Consider the following 25,999-nt stretch of genomic DNA (forward strand, 5'->3'; position numbering starts at 1 on the left):
ACCTTTGCTATGTGCTGAAATGCAGCCTTGCTCTGTATCGTGAGGGTTTTCTTCAGAGCTGCGTAGAATAATAGCTCCTTTATGAACGTCTGTGTTATTGAGGTTATTTACATAACAAGGAGCTGATCCCATTTTACCTCCGGCTGCCGTCCAACCCTTGGAAGTTTGCATTTATCGGCGATTTCGCTCACTGCCTTAGCAAAACACTGCAGTCAGCAGGGAAGGTGGAGCCTGGGCACGGGCTTCCCTGCCGACCCCAGCACGGCCGGCGGCTGCGCCCTGTGATGCTGCCTTGACTCACCCCGGCTCCCCGCGCCGAGCCAATGGCCCCGCCGTGTTTCTCGTCAGAGTGGCCTATGCGCGAGCGCCCAGACATCTGACGTGGCTCTGCCACAGGGAGGTGTCAGCTGGGATTTTGGAAAGTTGGGGCCCGCTGCGTCAGGGCTCGCCGGACTGAGTAATCGGTGCAGAATCCAGGACAGGCCTCGCTTGCCAAGGAGAGGCTATCGGTGGCGTGGGGATAGCCGCTCTGCCGGTCGCGCTCGCCCATGCTGTGCGCCCAGTGAGTGCAAATACAAGCTGATCTCGAGCAAGAGGTCTCAGCTCAGTCCACCTCGGCTCTGTCTCATTGTCCTCCCAGATGGGGCTTTGCCTGCAACTTGTTTGGGGAAGGAGTTAGGAAATGCTGATGAAGGGCTGTGGGTGATAGGTGACAGCTGCTGCTTGTATGCAGAAGGAGCTAATAGATTGCTTATCTGATAATTAGTCCCAAGTTTAGTTGGGGGAGGGGGGAAACTGTCATTATCGGCTTTATGGCAGAGCAGCTCACTGCATGTCAATCCGAGACTGTAAAAAAACAACCAAACAAACAAAAAAAACCCCACCAAACTACTACCATCTACCTTTCCCCTGGCCCCACATATGAAAATGAAGTAAAAATGATGTGGCATGTCACTGATGGAAATCTATTTCTGCTTTTCGTTTGCTGTGAAAGCCTTCTTTAGGGGTATACAGGGAGACCTCATCCTGTAACGGAGATGCAATGCTTTGTTTCTACCCCGGTAGGTTTCCCCATGTCCGTGACGTGTTGGCCGAGGCTCTGCGGCTCCTCTCCGCCCTCGGAGCGGCCAGTCGCTGCCCTCTGGACTCCGTGATCCCCGACGGGCGTCATGAGCATTGCAATCCCTCTGGGAGTCACCACACCAGATACGTCCTACTCCGACATGGCTGCAGGATCGGAGTGAGTGTTACCCCACGGAGGAGGAGAAGGGGAGGGTGTCAGAGGGCTGCCCTGGAGTGGGGCTGCAGGATCAGTGACAGTGCTTTCTCCACCTGGGAGGAAGGGCATGCTGGTCCACTGGCTATGTGAGAGGTGAATGCAGAGACAGACTCTGAGTGTTTAACAAATGCAGTGTTATGAAAATTGGCAAGTTTGACACAGGAGACAGGGAAAAGGAGAATTCCAACCGTATGAGGCACTCAACCATGGGTTTTATATCAGCTTGGCTAGTAAGTCTGTTCTCAAGTGCAGTCATTTGCTGTACCAATGCTTGACGTTGGCAAGGTACGAGCCAGCTCCTTTTCCAAAAGCTGTGTTATATGAGGGATCAGTGTGCTGAGCCTCCCTCTCAGTAGAGCTTACTATCTCAGACTCAGTACCAATCTTAAATGACTGATTTCTGGACCCCTTTGGAGCTTGGGCAGAGATGCTATACAGCATCAGCCTGTATAGACAACTTTATTTTGTTTCTGCCCCTGAGCAGGTTCCAAGAAGCACACCTCAGTGGGCAATCCTTCAGGGTCCCCACCACAGGACCCTGTGCAGGGCTGTCACCGCAGTCCTATCTCTGAGGCCTGTTGGAGGGGACTTACCGTTTCTTTTAAAAGACTCTGCTTCTGCAGGAGTCAGGAACGTTTCAAATCCAGAAAACGTTGCATTGCAATCTTTTCTTAAAACCCTTGTTAGAATGATGTCAGCTCAGATGAGTACTATGTTTTTGTCGGGGGCGAGAGGGAGGGCTCAAGTTATTTCTGTGTGCTTCTGTCTCCTGCTTTCCTGCATCCTCCTTTGAAATACAGACTGTAGCATCTCTTTACAAAAATTTACAAAGGGCACTTTGGAGATAGATTTCCCCCATGTATTATTTAAAGGCACCTACTGTGCAAATACCTGCATGTCAGATTGATCAGTGTAGAAGAGATACTGCTCCAGACTATTAATTTTGAGCTGTAAGAGCAGTGGGCTAGGATATGAATCATTGTTTTTCCCTTCCACCTTGCCCTGATTTGACTACGCACAGAGTTTGACTGCACAGTCGCACTCTCTGCAAGACTACTAATGCTCTTTTTTGTCTGTCTTGGCACTGGCCCCATTCTAGGCATTCTTCTTCGTGATACTTCATTTCCATCCTAAAGCCCATATTTTTACATGTTGTTTTTAGACAGGGAGTCAGAATCTAGTAAGTCACTCATCTGCAGTGGGTATATGATCCTTCACTTTTCAAGATTTAACATTCAGTATTGCTTGTCACCATGCTTTTCCCACACCAGCACTTTAAAGACTCAACATGCAGGAATTTTAAACTGTTTATGACAGGAGAAAGAGTGCTAAATAGTTTACTCGTGTACTAGGCCCTTTGCTTTCAGAGCTGAGCATGGTAGAGAGGAGAGCCAGATATATCTACGCATGTCCCTTGTAACACTGAAATATCAAAAAGACTGTCTGTAAACCTTCTGCAAAGCATTTTCTTTTTCCCTGGCTGCAAGATATTTGTAGGTCCAACTTGAGGCTAGGCTGGAGTGATTTGAAAAAAGGCTTTTTGAAGATTTCTGAATTGGTTTCTCTGTTTTCTAAAAACTAGGAATGCCAGGATTTTATTCTCCAGGCTTTGCATTGATGCGCTGTTACTTACTGCTGAAGTGCCCTTCATGAGTCTGTTCAAAGTTACGGTTATCCTCCACTTCTCCTTTGAAACTCTACTAGTTTGATGCATGAAGTCTGGGGTACCTGAGCTTCTTGTCTCTTATAAGGGATTGATTTCAAAGATGTGCATCATGAAGGCAGTGGGAAGGTAAAAGTAAAACTAGCTGGCCCTCTTTGCAGGCTGAGCTTTAGCATCTTCCCCTGGCCTCTGATACAGAGGGGAGGTCAAAATGCTGAAGAGTGTTTGTGTTCATCTGAGGGTGACATGGAGGCTGCAGAGTAGCTTTGCTGTGTTAGTCTGACCACATATTGGACGTTGTTGAAGCTCCTTGGAGGGCTGCTGCTGAGGAAGCATGGGCCCAGCGTTGTTGCCCCGGACACCATTGCACCAGCAATCCTGAAGTTTTATTGCTAATGCTTGCGGCAGCATTGCTGGTATTCCAGGCTGACTGTAGTTAGGAATGTGGGTGACTTGGACAGAGGATGGATCTGCTGCTTAGGCTCTTTTCCTTCTAGTATTGTTTCTGAAAATACGATTAAACCTGAATGGATTTAACTTTGTACCAATCCGGAAGTCCTGAAGGACTGCTGCAAAGATCCAGCAAGGCTGGATTATGTGACAAGCTCTACATGGTGTCTTTTATTAAGAAGCATATCCTCTGAGAGGTATCGCCACCTATATCTCCTGCTTTTGACAATTTAGCTGACTGTAGTTACATTGAAAACCAACTGAATTTATCATGTCATGCTCCTAAATCCTGAGCTACAGAAGTGCAGTTTGCATAGGTTTAAGGTCTTCCGCTTTCTGCAGTTCCTTGTACAATAAACTATTGCTCCTTTATGTTGCAAAGACAGATCCACCTTACTCCAGAATAAGCCAGAAGCTTAGAAGGTTCGTGCGTTGGAGAGTATATCGGGTTTAGTGGCAGGGTGGGGCAAACTTCAGTGCAGCAGAGATTTCAAAAGCTAATAGGAAGTCCAAAGGGCACAGGGGTTAGTGTTCTTGGGTGGTGTCTAAACACTGCCCCACGCGTGACCGCTGGCCATTGTTGTCTGAGTACTGCCCGATTCACACTGACAATGTAGGACCCACTGAGAATCCTGAGAGATCTCACCAGAGCAGCAGAGGTCCAAGGTAAAGTTTTCCTTTCCTGTATTTTTCTTTCCTGCTTGCTCAGCTCCATGCTGTAATTTTGAAGATGATTTCACCTGCAGACATGATTCAGTAATATTCTGCTGTATTCTGATATGGGCCCTACTTCTGATCTGTGCAGAGGTTAGCTGACTTGTATCTTCTGCTTGTGACAGACAGTGTTTCCTTGCTAGTATTCTGTCTGTAGCCTCATTATCTAATATTCCCTGCATTGAATTGCAGCTGTCCCTTCTCTGAGTAGGGTTTCTGCAGCTTTCTGCTAAGGATATACCTTTCATTTTTAGCTGTTTTTTCCACCACCATGTGGTGGAAGAGTGCATCGTACCTCAGCAGCAAATTTCCCGTTCAGTACACTGCACTCCATGTTGCTGTATAGAAAGCACAGGGCGAATCTGATTTGTCTGTGGCCAGTGTCTGTCCAGGTCATGAATTTTGTTGCCTCTTTGTAACAGGAATCTCCAACTCCTGGTAGTTGCTGTCGGGACAGCTACAGGTTTCATGCAGACTTTATCACAGGACGTTGGACTCAGCTAACAATTAGTATCTGAGGGAGAGAGAAACAAGCGCGGATGCAGGGAAGCTGCTTAGCTGCTGTTTGAAATAAGCTGTTGCAGAGATAACATGGCAGTACTGTTCAATCAGTGGCTTTGAGATTAGGCTGGCTGAGTTCAGATGTGAATCCTGAACTAGACCCAACTTCCTCAACTATAAGGAAACCAAGCTGCTTACATGCTAATTATCTTTTTAACTTGCCAGATTGAGACCCAGTTTAATGAGTTATCCAGGGTGGCCCTTGCTCAGTTCCTTCCTTCTGAAAGCAGGTTCATCCTGTACAACTTCTGCACACATGATGCCAGGTGAAGCACATAGTAACACCTCGATTTCATGAAGTTTCTTCATTTTGAGCTCATGTGTTGAATAGAAAAGAGCAGTGAAATACTGGCACTAAAAAAATGATGTTGTATTGATGGGTTTTACTTCTGGCCCTTTCTGCAGCCCAGAGTCTGTGGAAGCTAGTCCAGCTGTCAGTGAGAAGAATGTGTACTCCAGCCACGGCTATGGGGCCACCCAGAAACACAGCTATCGCGGGCTGCCTTACGCAGTGAGTACTCTCTCTGCAGTGAATCAGCTCTTTACTGTCTACTTTACTCTTTTCTCCTTGTTCCATAGTTCTTTGCCTGTTAATCCTTAGGAGTTTTGGCTTACTTATTAGGGAACACTGAGTTACAGCTGAGTTCTGCCATACATTTTGCATTTGTGTGTTTATTGTTTGTGAAGTCTTGCATACTCTATAGCAAGCTTTATTAGGTGATAGATTTTTAACTGAATGAAGTATATGAATGAAGTGTGAATATATATGAATATATAATATTTTCCTGGTGGTAATTTTATGCCCTGTTTGGTTTACTGTGCACTACTTGTTTCAACTGTGCAGATTTTAATATAGGTAACTTACAACTATGAGAAACAAGGAACAGTCAGGAAGAGTGGGAACATGACTTGAAACTATGAGATGAACAGGATGTCACAGAATCATTGAGGTTGGAAGGGGCCTCTTGAGATCACGTAATCCAACCCCCCTGCTCAAGCTGACTCTGCTTGAACAGGTTGCCCAGGACCGTGTCCAGTTGGGTTTTGAATATCTCAACAGACGGAAACTCCACAACGTCTCTGAGCAACCAGTTCCAGTGTTTGACCACTGATGTCATCTGGGATTATTAGCAGTACAACAGTTAATTTCGAAATAGCCTAGCTGTTTTCATAGGTTTTGAATTTAATTCATTGGTGCAGAGGAAAACCATTCACATCTTTCAGAGCTATTGCTTTACCTTCTTGCTAGATTGAGGAATTCAGACTACTGTTTTAAATAATTCTTGTTAAGTAATAACCTGGGAACTGTGGATTTGGGACTTCGGTTTCTAGGCATCATATCTTCACGTTAAAAGTAGTACTGCAAATACTCATTTTCAGGATCATAATTATGGAGCCCCTCCTCCTCCAACGCCGCCAGCCTCTCCTCCTGTTCAGACCATTATACCTCGTGCAGAACTGAACGGCCTGCACTCGCCTGATGAGGAGAACTCCGGGGACAGTGAAAGCTCCTCAGAAGGAGAATCAATTCCCACTTGGTGCCACTGCAGTGTCTCCCAAGATGGTTTCCTCCTCAAGTGTGAAAAGTGCAGGTAAGCTTTGGTGCAGTGCAGATCCGGACTGCTCCTTGTGTTGACTTCTCATACTGAACCGTGTCACCTTTGGGCTGTGGGACGGACTTCCTTTTGCTAACTGGAGCGTTCTTTCCAGTGCTTTACCCAGTATTGACCCTCCTCCTTTGCGTTGTCAGCCTGACAAGTGTTGGTGGCACCAGGAGTGGAGATGAGGATGTTAAATCGATGTTCTTATCATCCTGGGCCCCACTGAGGGCACGCATCTTGTGACATCCTGTTGAATTTCAAGTGACTTTACTCCTACAAACCAGCTTCAATTGTGCATTCTCCTTTGGCAGAGGAATGAGCAGGGGGAAGGTGATCAGACTCCGCCGGCGGAAGCAGGACAACGTGTCAGGTGAGCTTGAGGTTGTAATTCTGATAATAGTGACTTTTGCTTTCTTTCTGCAAGTCCTTTGTCTTTTGCCCACTAATGTTCTTTGCCTCCCAACCACTGGGATTTTCTCCTCTCCTTCTGCCTCACCTCAGTTAGCTCTTGGGGAAAATCAGATTATCTTGTGAACAGGGAAGGGAAATGTTCATCAGTGCCATTCTGTGAGATATCAGAAGTTTGGGAGACCTGTTCCCAGTTTGGGTGGGAAAACTGAGGTGGTATAGTTTTCTCAGGGAAGAGCTATGCAGGGTCATCAAGTTGTCTTGATGAAAATGGACATAAGGGTAAGCTGCTCTCTTTGGGATTAATAAAAACATTGCTTATGAAGCACTTCTCTCTATAGGTGGGGACAGCAGTGCAACTGAGAGCTGGGATGAAGAACTATCTCCCTCTACAGTGCTGTACACAGCTACGCAGCACACCCCTACAAGCATCACACTGACCGTCAACCGCGTCCGTAGAAGCAAACCTAAGAAGAGGAAGAGGAGTACAGAAAAAGCTCGCACTGCTCCAAAGGCAAAAAAGATCAAGGTATGTCGAGTGTGACAAGATTGCTGCAGTTCCTACCAAATGCTTTGTGGAGTGTTGTTGAGAGCAGGTTGACAAGCTGGCAGTAGACAAGAAACTTTCGTCCTGTCAGGAATTGCTCTTTCTGGTGTAATAGTGTGATGCCTTGTATTTGTGACCTGCTAGAGTACATGGCTGTTGGTTTAAAATTACCTTACTGGAACTCCACCCTTATTTCCCAACACTGTCCGTTCATGCTTGGAGCTTGGATTCGATTACATATTTACCCTTCTGCTCTATTAGGATTTGGGGAAATAGCTTTTGGAGTCTGTCTGTTTGTAGCAAAGGGGCAGTCTGTGAATGAAATGAAAAATGAAGGGAGCATGGCATTTCTTAGCAGGCTATGTTAAGGAATCTGGGCTGCAGAGCTTCTTGGCACTGTTCTTCAGGGACAGAGATAGTGCCTGTGTGGAAAACTATGTAGGTAGTGATGAACATTTGTTGAGGGATGACTTTACTGTCTGGTTTGTGAGGGTTTGGGGACTGAAATTATTTTGGATTGCTTATATTGGAATGCAAGTGTGTGAGCAGCTGGTTCTTTCCCATCATCTGCTAGCTTTATCATGATTTTCCCCAGGTTAGGTTTCCCTTGAAGTTCTTCCGGTAGGCACTGATTAAATAAAAGACTGGGAGCAGGAGCCATGTGAGGTCTTCAGGTTTTTTGTTGTGAACCACCTTGACTCTGTTGCTGGCCCTTTTCTTCTGTCAAAGCAAGTGGGGTTCATTGGGACAGTTTTGGTTTTGATCTTGAGATTTTTACTAATTACGAAGCAGGCCTTTTTAGTTCAGAAATCCTGGCCGTCAAGCTTTTCAGCAGTTTCCACTGGATTTGCATTGCAGAGTCTTTTTGTTCAAGTCCATTGCTGCTTATGTAGGTCTTCCTGTAATTCTTGCCATCTTTTGTTAAGGGTTGGTCTGTTGGAGTAAAATCTAGTGTGGTTCTGGGACGCTAATTCTGAGGAAATATATAATACTTTGGGTTTTCTCTCTCTCTCTCTCCCTCCCTCTCTCCTTGTTCGGGGGACAGGCCTTTCGAGAGGGCTCACGAAAGTCTCTGAGGATGAAGGTGAGTAGAACTGAGAACCCTCTGTGATGGTGGTGGGTTTTTTGTCCTGTATTTTGTGCCTCTCTTGGTTTGCCTGGGGAATTTCTGATTGTGGGACCAGCCTTAGAATAATCTCAAGCCTTACCGTGCACCACAAGCAGGCCTATTCAAAAGGGTATCACAGGAATTGCCCCTTGAACCTTGCTTTTGCTTCAGATAGCTTTCTGTAAGGTAATGTCATCCAGTTCCAAGAGATATGACTGATTCATGACACTTGGGAGTGGGGTGTTTGATGTAAGGGATGTAGAACTGGTTGTGGCCACTCTTCTGTGAGGTCAGTTATCATTTGGTTGCATCAAAGCTATTTTAAGCTTGGGCATCAAAGTAGTACACAAGTTTGATGTTGGGAGTCCCTAGCAGTGTTGCCTTGTTTCTCTCCACATCCTCTTACTAGGGATGGATGGGATGATATTTTTATCTCTGACTTTCTGCAGTACCGGTAGGTGTGGCTATCTGATAGAACGTTTATTTGACAAAAAAAGTAGACTTGCACTTTGACCTAAATATGTTCCTGGAAATACAAGAGGTGCCTTAAAATTCACTCAATTCCATCTGACCCCAGTACTGTAGCTGACAGTTGCTTCTGGCAGGTGGCTCAGAGGAAATGGGACAATCCTGTGGTGTGTCTGTCTGTGTGTACCCATCTCCATAGTACACAAGTGCCTTGAGAGGGTAAAAATGCATGAAAACTCTTAATGCTTTTAATATATATGATGAAAATAATGATTGTTCTTCAGTGGTCCTTGTCACTAATACCTCAGTGTCACATATGTCTCAGTCCCTTATGAAGCCAGTTGAGTTACTGACCTCTGGAATATTATTTGTTGAATTACTTCAACTATTGTCAAGTAAAGAATGAAGCTTTTTTTTTTTTTTCCTCCCCTACCAGCTTCTTTTTTCCCCTCCCTCACAAGATGGTATAAATGGATTACCTGATTTTGCCCTCTCTTCTTTACACTGCTTAGGACTTGCAGTTTTAACTCTCTGGGTATTAGCTTATGCTCTACATTCAGTTTCTTGAAACCCTGATGACCGTTTAGCTAGAAGGTTCAGAAGTATTTTTGGATCAGTCACTGCAAAGATGGAAATGCAGTCAGCATCATCTAGCATTATGTTGGACATGAGTGGGTTGACTGTAGGACAAGCCTACATGAGATTTATTTGCCTTTGAGTGTTCTGTTCCTTTGCTTTTTTAATCTACTTAATTATTTTTCCAATGTGACTTAAAAAACTTCTGGCCATGTACTAGCTTAATTTTCTTGTATGTAGCAGTGCCAAGTACCAACTCTCAAGAGGTCTTAGTCCTGCACAGAGTTCTCCGTAGATTCCTGAGTGGCACTGTTGTACAATGTTCTGGAGGATGCAGGTTCTGAAAAACGTGTCCTCATAACCGACACTTTCTTAGCTTGGAATAGATTTGCCCTTTTTTCGTAGCATATTCGTATGCTCAGAGTACTGTGGATAGGTTTTTCCCATTGTGTGCTAGCCATTCACCCTTTGCTGTTTGGTGCAGAATTCCCCTTCTGAAGCGCATGCCTTGGATGAAAACACAGCTGAAGGGTGGGAGAATCGAATACGACTCTGGACAGATCAGTACGAAGAAGCCTTTACTAACCAGTACAGCGCTGATGTACAGAACTTGTTGGAGCGTCATCTAAACTCTAATAAAGAATATGTGGGCAAAACTGCTATGCTAGACACAATCAACAAAACAGAGTTGGCCTGCAATAATACTGTTATTGGGTCCCAGATGCAGGTAAGAACCATTGTGACAGAAGTGGGGTAGGTCAGGTCCTCTGGTTTCTGGATGTAAGGTGTGGGCATGGGTGAGCGATATCGTAGCCGGTCATATAATTTCGGACCAATAGGCATAGATTTGATATAAAAGGGAACAGAAGAGATGCCAGTACCAAGACAGATTCAGAAACACTTGCATTCAACCAAACCAGTGTTGCTAAGTTGGGGATGTTTTGTACAGTTCTGTGGCATGGTTCACAGGTATTTTACCATAAATAGTTTTGGTCGCTGAATGGCTTGAGGCAGAACCAGATCTATCACTTGCTGGAGATAGGAAATTTCCTGCTTTCCAGCTGAGTTTTCCTGTCTTTTTTTTTTTTTTTTCTTTTTTTCCTGGCTCATGTTGTGTGGAAATCTATTTTAAAGAACCTCTCAACATTATTTCAATATTTTGGATGATTATTTGGACTCTGGTAACTTTCAAATGCTGCACAACTACAGTTGATTTTAGGGAACTGTCCCTCCTTAACTTTTCTCTTCCAAGATGTGCAATGATTGGTGTCTTGTCTTGCCAGCTTTATGGAGTGCATGTAGACAAGGAGAAACAGGAAGAGGATGTGTTTGTGTGTTGTATGTCCTCCCCACTACTCTTCTCAGCTGATGTTTCATCTGGTCCGTGCTTTATTGAACAGAGAGCAGCATTCCCACTCAGTTCAGGCTTTGTGGGGCTTCCTTGTCCAGGAGAATGGACATAGGGCTTCCTTGTCCAGGAGAATGGAGATAGGTGCAACTGAAAAGGATGGGCTCCAAAACAGATGTGGGGCACCTCTTCTGTAGAAGCGGAGCAGAGTCAGAAACCTGAATATCAGGTATATGTTTGTGCTTGAATCATTCTTGTTTGTATCAGCTGACTCACCACTCTGTGAAGTTCATGTGCTCCTTCCCATCTTTCTCTCTGCTTTCATGTAGGTGAAGCACATCAGGCAGAGCACAGATATTGCCAGTAAGGGAGAGTGCAGAAAGAGGACTTTGGACCCAACTTCCTTCCACTCTTGCCTCTAGTTCTGCAATAATAAGACTTCTGGGGGTTGGGGAGAAACACTTCTACTTGGCTATGTGAGTAGCCTTCCTAAAGAGAGCAACTGGGGAAATGTAGGGAAGAAAAAGTTCTGCTTCTCTAGAAATCTTAATATTTTCTGAGTCTAAATGTAAACTCTTCTGTCTCCTTCACATGAGTTTTAGGAAAAGTCCTGAAATAAGTAATAAAACATATGCTCTTTCTTTTTATCACCTTCATAGAGTACAGCAGGACAGATGATTATAAAAGATACCATACATAAATGTGCTTGTTCTTGTCATGCTGTCTTGCCCTCTCCCTTCCCTGTACAGACATAGGTTTTCCCACAGGGAAAAGTGGCCAGCATTCCAAATCAGAAGACTCCAAATGCGATATATCCCAAAGAAACAAAAAGATAGAAAGTTGCAAAACTTCCTAGTGAGCTGCAGTTACTCTAAACAAGCTGTAGGTAGGTACCTATCATTGCGCGTGCTGGGATAGTATAAAGGGACTTAGTGGCTCTGCAGTTCTTCTTGGATGCTGAGGAAAGACCAGGTGGCTGTCCCGGGCTGCTGCTTGTCAGCCCTTACATCCTTGTTTTCTCTGCTCAGCAGATGGCTGTGGAGTGTGGCAAGGATAGCCTGCACAGGTGTGGAGTGCCTGGTCTCTCATCCTGGGCTTTATATTTTTGTTCCACTCATTTGTCTCATCTTTGTTAGACAAACTGAGAAGGCTTCTGGGTTTGCATCAGTTGTCTTTTATCTAGATGTCATTACTGGACGTAAAAATAGCTTTTCTGGGAGATAAGGAAATAGGTACTTCGAGCTAGGAAAAAAGTTAAGGAGGTCGTGCCAATATGCAGATAGCAGCTGTGTGTAGAAGGTGGTTATCGTAACTGCTCTATTTGGCCATGAAGACTCTGGAGAGAGGAGAAAGGAATAAAAATAAAATATTTTATATGCCCTGCATACTCTCACAGTTGAGAGAGTTGTTTGACTTGGGTAAACAATGATGCAAGTGTATACTTTTTTAAAAAAAAAAAAAAAGATAGAAGGAGGAAGCTTCCCCAAGCCAGGAGGAGTAGGGAAAGATGGGTTGACGTTATACATGCAGGATATGGTATTTTGATCATTGGAATGTTTTGGATAAACCAATTCTCGACTGTCCTAATGATGCAAAGGGAAGCTTGTGAAAATATGAAGCTGTTCAGCGTCATGAATAAAATCATCTTAGTGCTGGCTACTGCCAGATGCTTGACAAACCAAAAGCTGTTTTCCAGCATCAGGTGAACTGTAATACAAGACAGTCATGGGCCAAAAGTTGAGAGTGAAGGCTACCAGACATTAACTTGCATCTCTGAAAGATATGAAGAGAATTTGATAGAGTAGTAGAATAATTCAGGTTGGGAGGAACCACTGAAGGTCATCTGGTCCAACCCTCCTGCGTAGGGCCAGCTTAGATGAGAAATTGATTATAACAGCAAACAAGTGGTAGTAGAAACAAAATTATTCAACTGGATATGCACTTATGTCTCAGTCCTAATTTGTCTACTAACTTCAGATACTTTTTCCTTATCTCCTTCTGTCACACACTAACAAATCTAGTCCCATTTATTTGTTCTCTGTTACCACAGCTGGATAGTACAAAGTGTATCCAATGTTTTCAAAATAATTTAGCCACTATTCTCGGCAGTGTAAACAGTCTTATCCTACAGTTCACTTGTGTCATGGGGTTGTCGATCAGAAATCAGGGCCAGCAGTGTGGCTTCTTAGTGTGGAAATAACATGTTTCTTTTATGCCAGTTCAGTGGACTTGGGGAATCCTCTGTGAGCTCCTATCAGGACCTGAGATATGAAGAGATGAATGACACTCTGCAAGGCTTTTCAGAGCCTCCATACATGCAGGTTTTTCCAATTGCCGGCAGATACAGTGGTATGAAAAAGAGATATACCCCATAGGCATGATAAATGTAGCACTGGATATATCTTAAAGAGGAGATCTGGAACAGCAAGACCATTACTCCCATCTGCATAGGTTTCAAATTAATATTTTTATAAAGCTATCTTTATCCTGGACCTGAGTGAGAGAAGTCAACAAATAGATGTTACTTTACTGGCTGATCCAAGATCGCACAGTATAATGTCACATTAAAACAACGAAAGTCATCATCTTCCCAAAGAGGTTTAATTCAGAGCACATACAAGATTGCTACCAAAAAAAAAAAAAAATACTTTCATATGGTCAGTACGGAGGATTTTGTTTGGTTCCCAGTGCTGAGTGCTACCTTAAGGCATTAACTTTATTTTCACAAGGTTAGAATGTCATGCGTTCTGTCATTGTCCAGACTGAGCCCCTTCTTAAGCTAATGTGATTTTTATCCATTTGAGCAGACTGCTCAGTAGCTGTTTCTAACAAGAGAGTTTTATCGGGAAAAGTTGGGAGCTTGCTTTTAATAAAATCTTGTGGTTTACTTCTAATTTAGATAGATGACTGTCATTATTACTGAAGTAAGAACACTTATGCCTCAATTCACTCCGGAAAAGTATCAAAACCGGGTCCTTATGAGCAGTGAATAGCATGCTTAGGAAAGAGCAGCGCGCAGCTCTTGTGGTGAGGCAGCCAGCCATCTTCACATAATTTTTAGTCGCAGAGAGGTTCAATCTGTTAAGCAAGAAGAGTATTTTGTTTTTATGGAAGAAGTCTTTCCTATGCCCTAGTGCTTATAATATCCCTTCCATTATTCCATAAAATGTGTCGTATTTGGATGTCTGTGCTTAAAGAATGTTGTGGTTTCATACTGTCAAGACACATTGTTGTGAAAATCCATTGTAATAGAGCTGTAGACTTTTAACATAAAGAAGATTCAGCAAACTGTCACTACTTAGTTAAAAATGTATTTCTTCATGTTAAAAAAAGAAAATCCACAGCACTAGTTGAGCAGGCAGATGAAGAGAAGATTCTGGATGGAGACAGAAATTGCCAGCTTAAGTCTTTGGCCTGTTAGCTAGGATTTACCATCCTCTGCAGAAGGAAAAGCTTGTGGTTTTTCCTCTGAATATGTGACAACCCACAATTTAGGGAAGATTTGAGTTATTCTGGCTGTGAAAGTGGCCATAACTGCAGAGCAGTTCCCCGTTAGCAGCAACTGACAGGTCTGGTTATGCCTCCTAGCTGCAAGACTGAAATACTTGGTCTGATACATTTGTAAGACTTACTGTTGAAGGAAAGGAATAAGTACTCTTTTCTTTTGATAAATATTATCAAGGTCATTGGTCATTACTAAAATGTTACAGAATAAACAGTATATTCTCCTGGCAGAGTTTCTGTGTGTTGCTACTAGAGTAATTTTTCTTTTCATGTAGGTAAAATATTCTTCATGAGTTAGAGGTCTTTGGTTTAAATTCTCATATTTTGCTCTGGCTTTTGTTACAGCTGCAGCTGGGAAGAGTGACTCGGGTTCAGAAGCACCGGAAGATCCTGAGGGCAGCAAGAGACTTGGCACTAGATACCCTTATAATTGAGTATCGAGGGAAGGTTATGTTACGACAGCAATTCGAGGTCAATGGGCATTTCTTCAAAAAGTAAGAGTACTATGAAGTGATTAGTATGAGAGCATCATGGCACGGAGAGACTAGTGTCTCTATGGGATAATGCACGCTTACAGGGCCCTTGTCAGCTGTGCCATCCATAGAAACGTGAAATCAAATATACAACCTCAGCTTGATGCTCTGCTTATGGACTAAAACCCTCTGAAGTAGATTTGTTAAACTGTGATGATGGAAGTGCATAAGCATCCAGAGCAATAGCACTGATGGAAGCGCTGCTTCCAGTGAAGTGAGGGATACCTGTTATAAGTGCCATGGGAATTGGGTATTTTGGGATTGAGACATTCTGTTACTTCTCCAGGCCATATCCCTTTGTGCTGTTCTACTCCAAGTTTAATGGCGTTGAAATGTGTGTTGATGCCCGCACCTTTGGTAATGATGCCAGGTTCATCAGGCGTTCCTGCACTCCAAATGCAGAGGTAAATTCTCACTTCACCATCACTGTAATTGCAAATACATGTTTTACACAGGCTTAATGCATTCCCTTTTTATAAATATTCAAACTTAAAATGCAGTAAATGGGGTAAATCTCTTTCTTGTTTGATGGTTTATACTTGGAAGATGAGAAAGTTTGGGAACATGAGTTTTTTCTTTGGAAGGAAAAGGTTTCTTTTATGGCTTTGCTTTGGCTGCAGAATGATAGGGTAAGCAGGTGGTAGTAAGTTTAAGTGGAAAAGCACAGGATGAGACAAGAGCAGTGAAGCAGGCTTTTCCCTATGGAGAATTTGGGATAATTATTCATGGAATAGATAAGAGCTACTTTGCAGAAGGAGGCTTCCCTCTTGGAAGTAAGAAGTGCAACTTGTGGAGATGTTAGTTTCTCTCTACTTTGTTTAACAAGGTTCGTCATGTGATTGCTGATGGGATGATCCACCTGTGTATCTATGCTGTTGCCACCATTGCCAAGGACACAGAGGTTACCATCGCCTTTGACTATGAGTACAACATCTGGTGAGTCCTTCACCTCGCCCAGGAGCTCTCCACTGCCCTCCTGGACTGGACATCTTCCTCCAGCCCTTTCCTCGCATTCTACATTTTGCTCCGTTTTCTACTGAATTGCATTTTCCGGCTATTCTGTCCAGTTCTGCTGGCATATTCTACAATAGAGGCCATAAGGTAGCCTGCTGTCCTTGCTTTGGCACGTGGTGAGATGTTTAGTAGGAGATGCATTGAATGTCTCTGTACAAGGGTTGAGAAATGAAGAGTGACACGAATTATGTTTGTGTTTTGGAGCAGCAACTATAAAGTGGACTGTGCGTGTCACAAGGGGAACCGGAATTGCCCTGTGCAGAAACGTAGCCCAAATGCTGCAGAACACCTACCTCCACCTGTTTTAGGCACACTGATTGGGGCAGAAACACGCCGGCGAAAAGCCCGTCGAAAGGAACTAGAAATGGAACAGCAGGGCATTGCATCGGATGAGAACAGCAGTCAACAAACGGAGGAAGTTCCTGAGGGACCTGCAGCAGCCAGTGACAATGAGGTAAAACCCTTGACACTTACATATATTTTTATCATTCAGTGGTGTGGAATCTGATCCAATACAGCACTGGGATCTTCAGAACAGAAACTGCAGGGGCCCTTTTTTAAACCTTTAGCACCTTAGATAACCACAGGAATCGTGATAACTTTAAAACAGTACCGGATTTTGTTTGACATGCTAAGGCTGCGCTTCTCTTTCAGGTGGCAGAGAAGGAGGAGAAACAAGAAGGGGAGAAAGAGGAGCCTGTAGATGAACAGGGAGCCTTGGTCCACAGCCGACGGGCAAGTACCTTTCTCAGTCTGGGTATCATCCTCCTTAGGACTTGCTTCATGCAGTGACCAGTAGGTCCGGTTGGTTATTTCACTTATTTCAACGCAAATTCCAACTGTCAGTGGTCTTCAGTAATTTGATTTTTAAAACAAAACAAACACAAACAGCGACAACAAAAAACACCCAGGTTGACTCCACATCCCAGAATTTCTGTTAGGGTACTGCAGATTAGAAGGTATGTGACAGATTTGTTTCCTGATTGAAAGGTTTAACTGTTACTTTCAGGGCTATTCTATAGTCTAAAACATACCATTAACAAGACAATCAGCAACAGATTAAAAAAAGGTAATTGCACCCTTTTTATGTTCCTGCTTCCCTTCCTTAATGCCAGTACAAGAATCATAGGATCGTAGAATAGTTTGGGTTGGAAGGGACCTCTAAAGGTCATCTCGTCCAACCCTCCCTGCAATGAGCAGAGACATCTTCAACTAGATCATATGATGAACCAGAACCTGATCTTTGTTAAAACTTGACCCCTTTTGCTGGGTTAGGTTTGTTAACATGTATCTGTTCCCTGTACTGGTTCATAAACATGTTGCCATGTGGGAAAAGGGTAGGATCAAGTGGCAAAAGTTAGTAAGAGGCGTAGACGACCAACAGCACTATTGGCACAAGTCAACAAAATTTGCTGTGGTCTTTATTAGGAAATCCCTTTGTGCTCCCAAATCGTCTTAATCAGTCGTCTTGATCAAAATATTTCTTAGTGCTCTTGGATCTTTGATAACACAGTCCCTTCTCAGCCTTCTTCTGTACTGAGTGGAGCTGGGTTTTTTTCTTGTGCTTCTTATGGCACCTGGGATTGCTCCCTGGATTAGAATGTTTTATGCATGTGAATGGAGGCTCTACTTAATTCATTAATTAAAAAAAAAAATTCCAAAGCAAACAAAAAACAACAAAAAAACCCCACAAAACAACCAACCAACCAAAAACCCAAGGAAGAAAAAAAGAAAAACTGCTCCCATCCCTCTACCAGCCAACAAATGTACTGGAGCTAGGAGTTCCCTGTTTTTCATTTGTTTGCCAAATATCTCAAACACCCGTCTTTCTCTAATTGGATATAGATCTTCCATGTGTAAATTTCCTGAGAATGCTTTAGATGTTAAGATAGTGCAGCAAATTGCAGAGCTCAGGGCCATCCAGTGGAAAGATCCTTGGATTACCTCATGGATTTTTTTATAACAGGCAAGATAAAGCAGTCAGTTTCTATTGAAAATTGAAGAGGAGCAGTCTTCCATCAGACTGGCCTTAAGCTTGGAGGAAAGATTTCGCTTTAATGCAGGGAAGCTGATCTCTTTCTGGGACAGTATAGTTCAAGAAGACTAAGTGAACTGTTAGTTTCCCATGAGCCTGTAAGCCCTGTTCCTGTACGTTGCACCAGTTAATCTCTTTTAATGAGATTCAGTTTTCTATACTTGGTGCCAGGTAAATACCTGTATCTATAGTTTCCCCAGTTTCTAATTTTTTTTTGTGTATCGAATATTTTTTAACAGAAAACTGTAAAGGCCAGACTGCTGTGACTGAGTATTGCTGTGTGCTTCAAGATACTTTCTCCTCCATAAAAAGTCTCGGAAGGCACTTGACCCCACTTCTTAAAATTCACTTGATTCAGCCTGGGTTTTGCCAGTCACTGCAGCATTATTGTACTGGGCCTTTTACATGCATAATTACCAATTATTTCTGACACAGCTAGGTGATAAAGATTTCTTGTCCTTTCTGTTTACCTAATAAATACCTTTGTTTTGCCTCTCTGTCCTCTCATGTTCTGCTTTTCTTAGCCACTATGTAAGCTGCTTAGACAAAAGTTTTTGGTTTTGAGCTGGGTGATCTCCTGACATCAGGGAAGGAATGAATCTGGATCATTTTAGTCAGTTTGTGTGGTGTGTTATACTTGCTGCAAATTACTGATTCACTTGCTTCTGTTGCCTCTGGCTTCTGTTTGCTTCTAATGTTTAGTTATTAGCAAGTAGCTCTATTTGTTTCCAAGTCGTCTCTTCACTCTATTTATTCTTTCTTACAGTTTTTAGTTCTTAAAAATTATGCGTTTCCTTGTGGATATTTTATAAATATAACTCAGTAGTATCCAAGTGCTCCTATTTAAGAATAAAGTCTAGTTCTTCTAGTTACTCTATGAACACATGATTATGTTGTTGTTGTTCTGGGAAATTTGCCATGTTGAAAAATGCAAATATCTGAAAAGAACTGCTTCTCTCTGTCCCCTTTCTGGCTCTTGTCACTGCTATTTGGCAGTTGTTCTCCTTCCTGTGCTGCATCCCGTATCTATTCTTGCCTCTTCCTATTTGCATAATTTGCAGTGCTGACTTAAATTTACTCTTGTGTTCTAGTCCCGGGAAGACAGAAAGGTAGAAGCCATCATGCACATGTTTGAAAACTTGGAAAAGAGAAAGAGGAGGCGAGAGCAACCATCAGACCGTAACAGCACTGATGCTGAAATCAACATCAATTCTGAAGCTCCTGAGCTGGAGGAAATAAAAACAGAGGCTCCTGAAACTGAAGACGGAAGTTCAGCACTGAGTGCTGCTGCTCCAAATGTTTCTAACAGTAACAGCAGTACTGGGGTGAACACACGACGGTCTTCACAAGTAGTGGTAAGACAAAGATAGGACTGTTTAATAGCTTGTAAGAAGCTCAGATGCAGCATATCTGATCATAAGATCATGCAGGTTGGGAGGAGCTTTGTGGGGTCTCTAATCCATTCTGCGTCAGGCAGGGTCAGCTCTGAGGTCAGACGGGGGTGGCCAGGGTTTTACCCAGTCTTGTCTTGAATACCTCCAAGGATGGAGATTGCACAGCGCCTCTGGGAAACCTCTTCCAATTCATGACCGTTCTCACGGTGAAAAAATTTTGCCTTATATCTGGTCTGAACCTCTCATTTCAGTGTATGTACATTGATGCACCACTGCATCTTCTTGGTGGCTTCAGTCTGGATGTAGGAAGACTGCTATTAGGTCCCCCTAAGTCTTCTCTGGGCTGAACGAGCCCAGCTCCTTCACCGAGTGGGCCCCTTCTGTACTGGTGTGAGCTTACGTTGGATGCATAACTGCAGTGATTGAGGAATTCCTTTGCTTTTTCTTTGTTTTTTGGCCTGGTCTACTTCGGATGCATGTGTTCCCATTACATGGCAGGGCCCAGATACTTGCCTGGAATGATACATGTCAGCTCAGATCAGGATTAAGAGCAGTTACCTTGAGACAAGGTACAAGTTTCATACTGCTGCTTTCTTCCTTAAGACCAATGTTCTGGTTGACCCCTTTAAGAACACAGCAGACAAAACGATAACGTGCCAGTGTTTTAGAAGGGTCCCCAAAGCCATCTTATGAGCCAATACAAACAGGGTCCAACCAGATTTTATGAGTCAGGTAGTGTCAATAAATAAATCTCAATCCTTGATCCTGTATGCAGAGAAAAGGAATACTCTTGGAGGTGCTCGGACTAACGACAGTTTATATTGTAGGATGCTGTCCCTGAAAAAACAGTTACTAAGCCAGCTCCAGCAAAACCCTCCAGGCCCCGACCAAAAAGTCGCTTCTCTCGATACCGGACCAGTTCAGCACAAAGACTGAGAAGGCAGAAACAAGCCAGTTCCCAGCAAGCTGAACTCGCACAGGCTGTCCCAGAGGAAGGAAGCACTGCCAGCTTGGTAACCGCAACAGATGTCAGCAATGTAGAAGGTCCAGGAGAAGGCAGACAGTTGACGGGATCTGACCCAACTGCTATCCTGGCTGCAGGATCTCAGTCTAATCGAGCTGCAGTAAAGTACCCCAAAACTAAAAAGGTAAATATGATCGAGTGCTCAAACTGGAGAGGGGAAAAAAGAGGTTTTGTGTGGCCTTTGGGGAAAAGTTGGCTCAGGGGAAACAGTTCTTCAAAATAGTTGGAATTGTGTGACTTTATATTTACTGTATTATTTGTTCTGTAGTGGCTAAGAGCCCTCATCATGGTTCAGAACCTGGCTGCTCAGCCCTGTACATACAAAGATCAGAAAAAGAAATTAGCTGATCTTTACAACAAGTCTACATAGACCTTAGATATCGACAGGGTGGTACAGCTGCAACAGGAAGGGTCTCACTTTTGGGTATGGCAAAGAGTCTAGAAAGAGGCAAATTATACAGCTTTGTGTATGCAGGGAAGAAACTGTTTCCAGCTTGAGGGGCCCTGGGAGAGAAGGGTCGGAGGGGCTTGGCAACATAAGGAATTGGGTGGTGGAGGCTGAGCCCTGGGTGAGGGAAGCAAAAAGCAGATGTTTCAGTACTGGTGTGGAGGGCAGTGAGAGGCTTGGGAGATGGCTGGCAAAGGCCACGAGGACAAGCTGTTTGTGGTGTTCCTGCAGGGGAACAAGGTACCAATAGAAAGATGGGGAGAGCTGATGTGTTTGGATCTATGCACCGTAAGCTAGCAAAAGCTTTTGGCGGCAGCATGCAAAAGTGGTTGTTACAACTCTGATGGGGTAGCTGGCATTTAAAAACTAGACGCTGATAGTTTGGAAAAGAGCACTAGCTTTTGGGCCCAAAAGAAAGGATGTTTATTAGAAAAGCTTGGATGCATACAATCTCAAGAAGTTTTCTGCGTAATCCCAGTGTCTTAGGAGCAAGGGGAAAAGAACTGTCAACCAAGAAAGTTACCCTAAATCAAGCAGCATAGAGGTGTAGCGAAACTTGCTTAAAAAAACTAAAACCACCTTGAAATAACCAGGGTGTTGCATCTTGTGAAGGATAGTAAAACAAAGGTTCTCTTGTGTATACCAGCAAGAGAACAAAGAGAGAAAAGTGGAGCCATTATGTAGTAAAGATCAGTTGAAATTTAAAAATAAATTTAGAATGGCATAAAAATGTGTTTGGTGTGGCAATCAGTGGCGGTATCTTTCTGGGATGGGGTGGGATGGCAGGCTGCGGCGTGTTTGTTTAGGACAAAGTATAAGAGGGTTAGCTTTCAGCTTAGAATTGAAGACCAAGAGGGAATGTGACTGCGGACTATAATGTACAAGCTGGGAGAAACTTGTAAGGGAAAGGAGGAAAAATTGCAGAAGCTAGTGGCAGCTGCCACATACTGGGCATAAATTAGCCATTATTACGTTTAGGTTTGCAGCTAGAAACTAGTTTTGAACAAGGTGATCAAGTTTTGGGAGAACCTTCTAATAAGATCAATGGAGCATAAAATTGAGCTACTTCTGTAAAACTGGATTACCTGTTGTGCCTGCAACAGATGAGAATTGGGTTTGACGCAGGAAGCCCTGGCTGTGTTCCTTCCTGTTGAGGAGGAGGGAGGTTTTAGCATGCGGGCTGACCTGAGCATTGCTTCCCCATACACCTTTGTGCCATATTGCCTTTCTTCTTCACCTGTGCTAGTTGCGTTGACATGTGTGTTTTCTCCTTCAGTATCTTGTTACCGAATGGCTGAATGACAAGGCAGAAAAGCAGGAGTGCCCTATTGAATGCCCTTTGCGCATTACTACAGACCCAACAGTTTTGGCAACTACCCTAAATATGTTGCCAGGTCTCATCCACTCCCCGCTAATTTGTACTACACCTAAACACTACATTCGTTTTGGTTCACCTTTCAACCCCGAGAGACGTCGAAGGCCCTTTCTGTTGGATGGAATTTACAGCTCCTGTAAAAAGGTATGTTTGCTCATGTCTTACATTCAGGGGCTATGTACTCATCAAGCTCTTACTGCCACCTTGTAAAGTTGTTGTGTTCTCTTTGAGCCTATTTCCATGTATTCCTGCTGAGCTGGCCTTGCCTGGTGTGTCGATGCAGTCTCCAAGCTATGTCTGCTGACCCTCTCCTAGCCGGGGTTCAGTCTTCATCCTTGCCTTTTACCATGGTAGAACAACTGTTCTGTGACTCCTCTTAGAAACATGTACTTTCAAATCTGCAGTGGCTGTTTGTTATCCAGCATATGTGATTCAAGGAGTTTTAATTGTTGCCCTTAGAATGTTTTATGTTACTACTTTCACAGTCAGGGGATGGTTGGCATTGTGAGGATAGGACAGTGTTGCAAAAGACCTCAAGAATACAGTGCCTCAGTCAAGATCCATTGTCTTTGGAGAGCCTTTGTTGTTTAGCAAAGCTTTGAGTTTGCCTGTTTACAAGAGCAAGCCCACAGCTCTTTGTTTGGGATCATAGACTGTCTATCTACAGCAGATACTTGTGGCCGTGCAGGAAGCCTGAACTGAACCCAGCTGAGGACTTCACTCCTCCAGAGATGATATGTGGCCAGGAAATGCTAGCATTTACCCATCCACAGGGAAACAGTAGTTCAGGTTAGTTTGCTCAGTCAGATTTCTATCAGAATCCATCTTGCCTATCGCCTGTCAGCTTTGCTCAGAGGTTCTTCCAGTTCCTTTGCGATTACCTGAGAACAATTTTATGGAAATCCTTTCTGATCTTCCAGTCTTGGTAGCTTTCAAGGTCAGGTACCATGTCCTGGCTTCTTCTTCCCTTCCTTTGAGGGAGTTTTTCTAGAGAGAAGCTTTGGACTTTACTGTTTCCGCCTTCAGCCAATTTGTTGTCATGCCCTAACAGGCACCTACAAAAAGAAGCTAAGGTCTCTCTTGGGTATTTCTTTCATAGGTAAAGCTCTTGATGGTTCGCATATACTCATATGAACAAAACCATGTTCGTTTCCATGTGCCTGGGCAATCTCCCCATGCATCTTTAAGCTGAGAACTGCAAGGTTCAAAGTGCTTTTTTGAACCTTAACAGTGTCTTTGAGCCTCAGGGAAGAGAGAAGCATCCAGAGCAAAACTGGCAGAGTTATTTCGAGTTCTCTGCTTGGTGCATTTGCTGTACAACTAGCCAGCAAGCTCACAATTCAGCGAAAACTGTTGTCATGGAACAAGTCTTCCAATCTCTTGCTACATTTGGCTATTTTCTAGTCATATGATAATTTTCACTTCTGGAGAGGGAATGGACTATGGATGACTTCCATTTAGTCCACGTCTTCCCTGAAGCTGAGTGTCCAAAACTGGATGTTGCGTTGCAGCTGGGGCATTTTCAAAGCAGAAAGTTGCTCTGTGTCTTGTAGCCTATACCCGTTTTGTGCATCCCAGTATGATGACTGAGTTTTCTTTGACAGGTTGATTTAGACTCGTGTTCAGTTCGTGATTTACTATGTTTGTTAGAACAACCCATTAGTTTTCTAGCCTGTAATTTTAGAAGTGATTGTTTCTGGCTTTATATGGTACTTTGTTCTAGCCTGTGCTGAGCTGTGTTCTATTTTTCCCCATCCATTTCCCAATTTAGTAGGAAAATCTTGAATACTGTCTTCTAGCATGTTCTTGTTTCTTCCAGGTTGGTATCATCTGCAAACTTAAGTACACTGCCTGTTCCATTATCTAAATAATTAATAAAATACTGAAAGCTTCTGTGTCCAGAACAGATGTTGCAGAAAGTAATTTGTTAGATATCTACTTTTTGAAAGTAAATAATCGATAACTGTTCTAGTAAGGGGTTTCAGCCACTTTGTAGGAGTTCCCCAGCTTTTTCATGGAAAATGCTTGGTAGCATCCAGTGTTTTTATCACTAACAGTCTGGAGATGTAGAAGAAGTCTGCTTTTCATGTTCAGGAATGTTTAGAAAACTCTGACAGGGAAGACCTCCTTTTCAGCCAGCTGAGGTCTAGAAATGGTCCAGAACTTGATGACATTGCTCTCTCAAGACCTGATCTTTCTGTCTTGTCTGCTTCTGACTACTCAGTCAGGAAGGTTGATTTATAAAGGCTGTTGAAATAGATCACATATTTTCTTGGATTGTCAGCAGGCCTCTTCCTTAAACTACTGAGGACTGTGCCAAAAAACCTCAGCTGTGATCTCAGTTTGCATCCAAAGCATGCCAATGTCTGAACCTCGCAGGGAAACTGAACTATGTAACCTGCTCACATTAATCACACGTTGTACAGTGACTTGGCTGTCAGATCGGATGCCACATTTGAGGTAGCCGTGCTCCAGACTGGCTGGCACTTCTCGCTTTTCCTGGTGGCCGCAGCGGAATCCATTGAGTTAAATTTGAACAGAGAAGAAGCATTTGCTGTACAGTAGTGAAAGCCATCAAAATAGATCTTGTCACCTACTCCTCATCCTCGCATTGAAGTTTTCACTTTGAGGATTGTGGTCACTGGGTTTCTGATGCACTTTCATGATAGCTTTGAGGCATTGTAAGGCATGTACGTGTATCTCTAATAGGATACATATTGCTGGCATGCAGATGAACTGTGGGTTACTGAAAAGTAAACTTAGGATTTTAAACCTCTGTGGGAGAAGAAAAGGCTGGTAAAGTGAGTCCCTTGGGTAAACTACGCAAATGCAAATTACTGTTTGGTTTTTTTCAGCAGTTTGCTGTCATTTTACTGAATCACCTGGGTGTTTTCCCTTATATTGTGGCAGTTATTTTTTATAGTAAAGTAAGCAAAGGTTTCCTGCCTGCCATCAGGAGTCAGTTTGTATCAAAATACAGGGCTAGTATACCCACTGCAGTAGCTGATTTGCTGAGACTTCAATTCATGTTCATTTGCACTGAGATGTGAAACATTCTTTATTGTCTGTGTTCAGAAGACCACTGTGACTTTTCTCTCTTTTATTAGTAGCTGAAGAAAAGGTTTGCCTTTATTATTCTCTTCTTCGTTTAGCCCTCTTGAAAACTGCTGCTTGCATTTTATCAGATTTTTTTGCTCTTTGTCTCTGGCAGCAAAGCACAGTCCTGGAAGAATTGTTACGTGATTAAACTCAGCCATGTCTCTGCTGGAATTATTAGAGCAGAATCTATGTTAAGCTCTAATATGCCTTAGTGGAGCAGGGGGACAGTGTTTGTGCTCCTGGGCAGGAGACAGCTTTTTTGCAAAAATCAGGGTTTTAAAATAGTTCATCATATTTATCTCCCTTTTCTTTTAATTAAGATTGCTTTTAAGCCAGAGTTTTGCATTTAATCTATTTATAATTTGCTCTTTACTTATCTTTGTATTATTGCTGAAGACTGCTGATCCCCAGAATACATCTCATCAAGAGCACATAGTCATCCCCATCATAGTAGGTGTTAGCTACACAGTGCTAACAGCTGTGTTCTAACGGGTTCCTGTCTGAGCGCACGCGAAGGAGGTAATATCAGTGTTCTGAGCAGTCTGCCCTGCTGCACAGAAGTGTAGGAGTTTGAGTACATCCGGCAAGATTACATGGAAATTACCGGAGGGGTTGCACGTTTATGTAGTCTCGTTCTGTTTCAGCGCTGGATCAAACAAGCCCTGGAAGAGGGGATGACTCAGACCTCACCAGCTCCGCAAGAGAACAGAACCCAATGTCTATACCAAAGTAATGAGAACAGCAGTTCTTCCAGCATCTGCAAAGATGACACAGGTGAGTGCTCAGCACCATCAGGGCAGCGTGGGCGCTTGAGTGAAACTGGGGAATCTGCTGAATAACAAAGGCAGCT

The 25,999-nt window shown here is 43.4% G+C and overlaps 1 protein-coding gene across 3 annotated transcripts in view; it reads left to right on the forward strand.

Annotated features, from left to right (window-relative positions):
* Window positions 1–25,999, forward strand: part of SETD5 (SET domain containing 5) — a 68,873-nt gene that overhangs the window by 25,284 nt on the left and 17,590 nt on the right. For all 3 annotated transcript variants that reach the window (XM_076346443.1, XM_076346444.1, XM_076346445.1), the window contains exons 2-17: window positions 1,066–1,240; window positions 5,073–5,178; window positions 6,048–6,259; window positions 6,580–6,638; window positions 7,018–7,205; window positions 8,269–8,307; window positions 9,860–10,102; window positions 14,573–14,721; window positions 15,047–15,164; window positions 15,587–15,696; window positions 15,982–16,228; window positions 16,429–16,509; window positions 18,901–19,164; window positions 20,031–20,351; window positions 21,952–22,194; window positions 25,794–25,923. In XM_076346443.1, coding sequence (XP_076202558.1) covers window positions 1,170–1,240; window positions 5,073–5,178; window positions 6,048–6,259; window positions 6,580–6,638; window positions 7,018–7,205; window positions 8,269–8,307; window positions 9,860–10,102; window positions 14,573–14,721; window positions 15,047–15,164; window positions 15,587–15,696; window positions 15,982–16,228; window positions 16,429–16,509; window positions 18,901–19,164; window positions 20,031–20,351; window positions 21,952–22,194; window positions 25,794–25,923 — 2,581 coding nt within the window. In that variant the 5' untranslated portion in view covers window positions 1,066–1,169. The remainder of the gene's footprint in view (window positions 1–1,065; window positions 1,241–5,072; window positions 5,179–6,047; window positions 6,260–6,579; window positions 6,639–7,017; window positions 7,206–8,268; window positions 8,308–9,859; window positions 10,103–14,572; window positions 14,722–15,046; window positions 15,165–15,586; window positions 15,697–15,981; window positions 16,229–16,428; window positions 16,510–18,900; window positions 19,165–20,030; window positions 20,352–21,951; window positions 22,195–25,793; window positions 25,924–25,999) is intronic.

The sequence above is a fragment of the Aptenodytes patagonicus genome, chromosome 8, assembly GCF_965638725.1.
Source record: "Aptenodytes patagonicus chromosome 8, bAptPat1.pri.cur, whole genome shotgun sequence".
Taxonomy (NCBI): domain Eukaryota; kingdom Metazoa; phylum Chordata; class Aves; order Sphenisciformes; family Spheniscidae; genus Aptenodytes; species Aptenodytes patagonicus.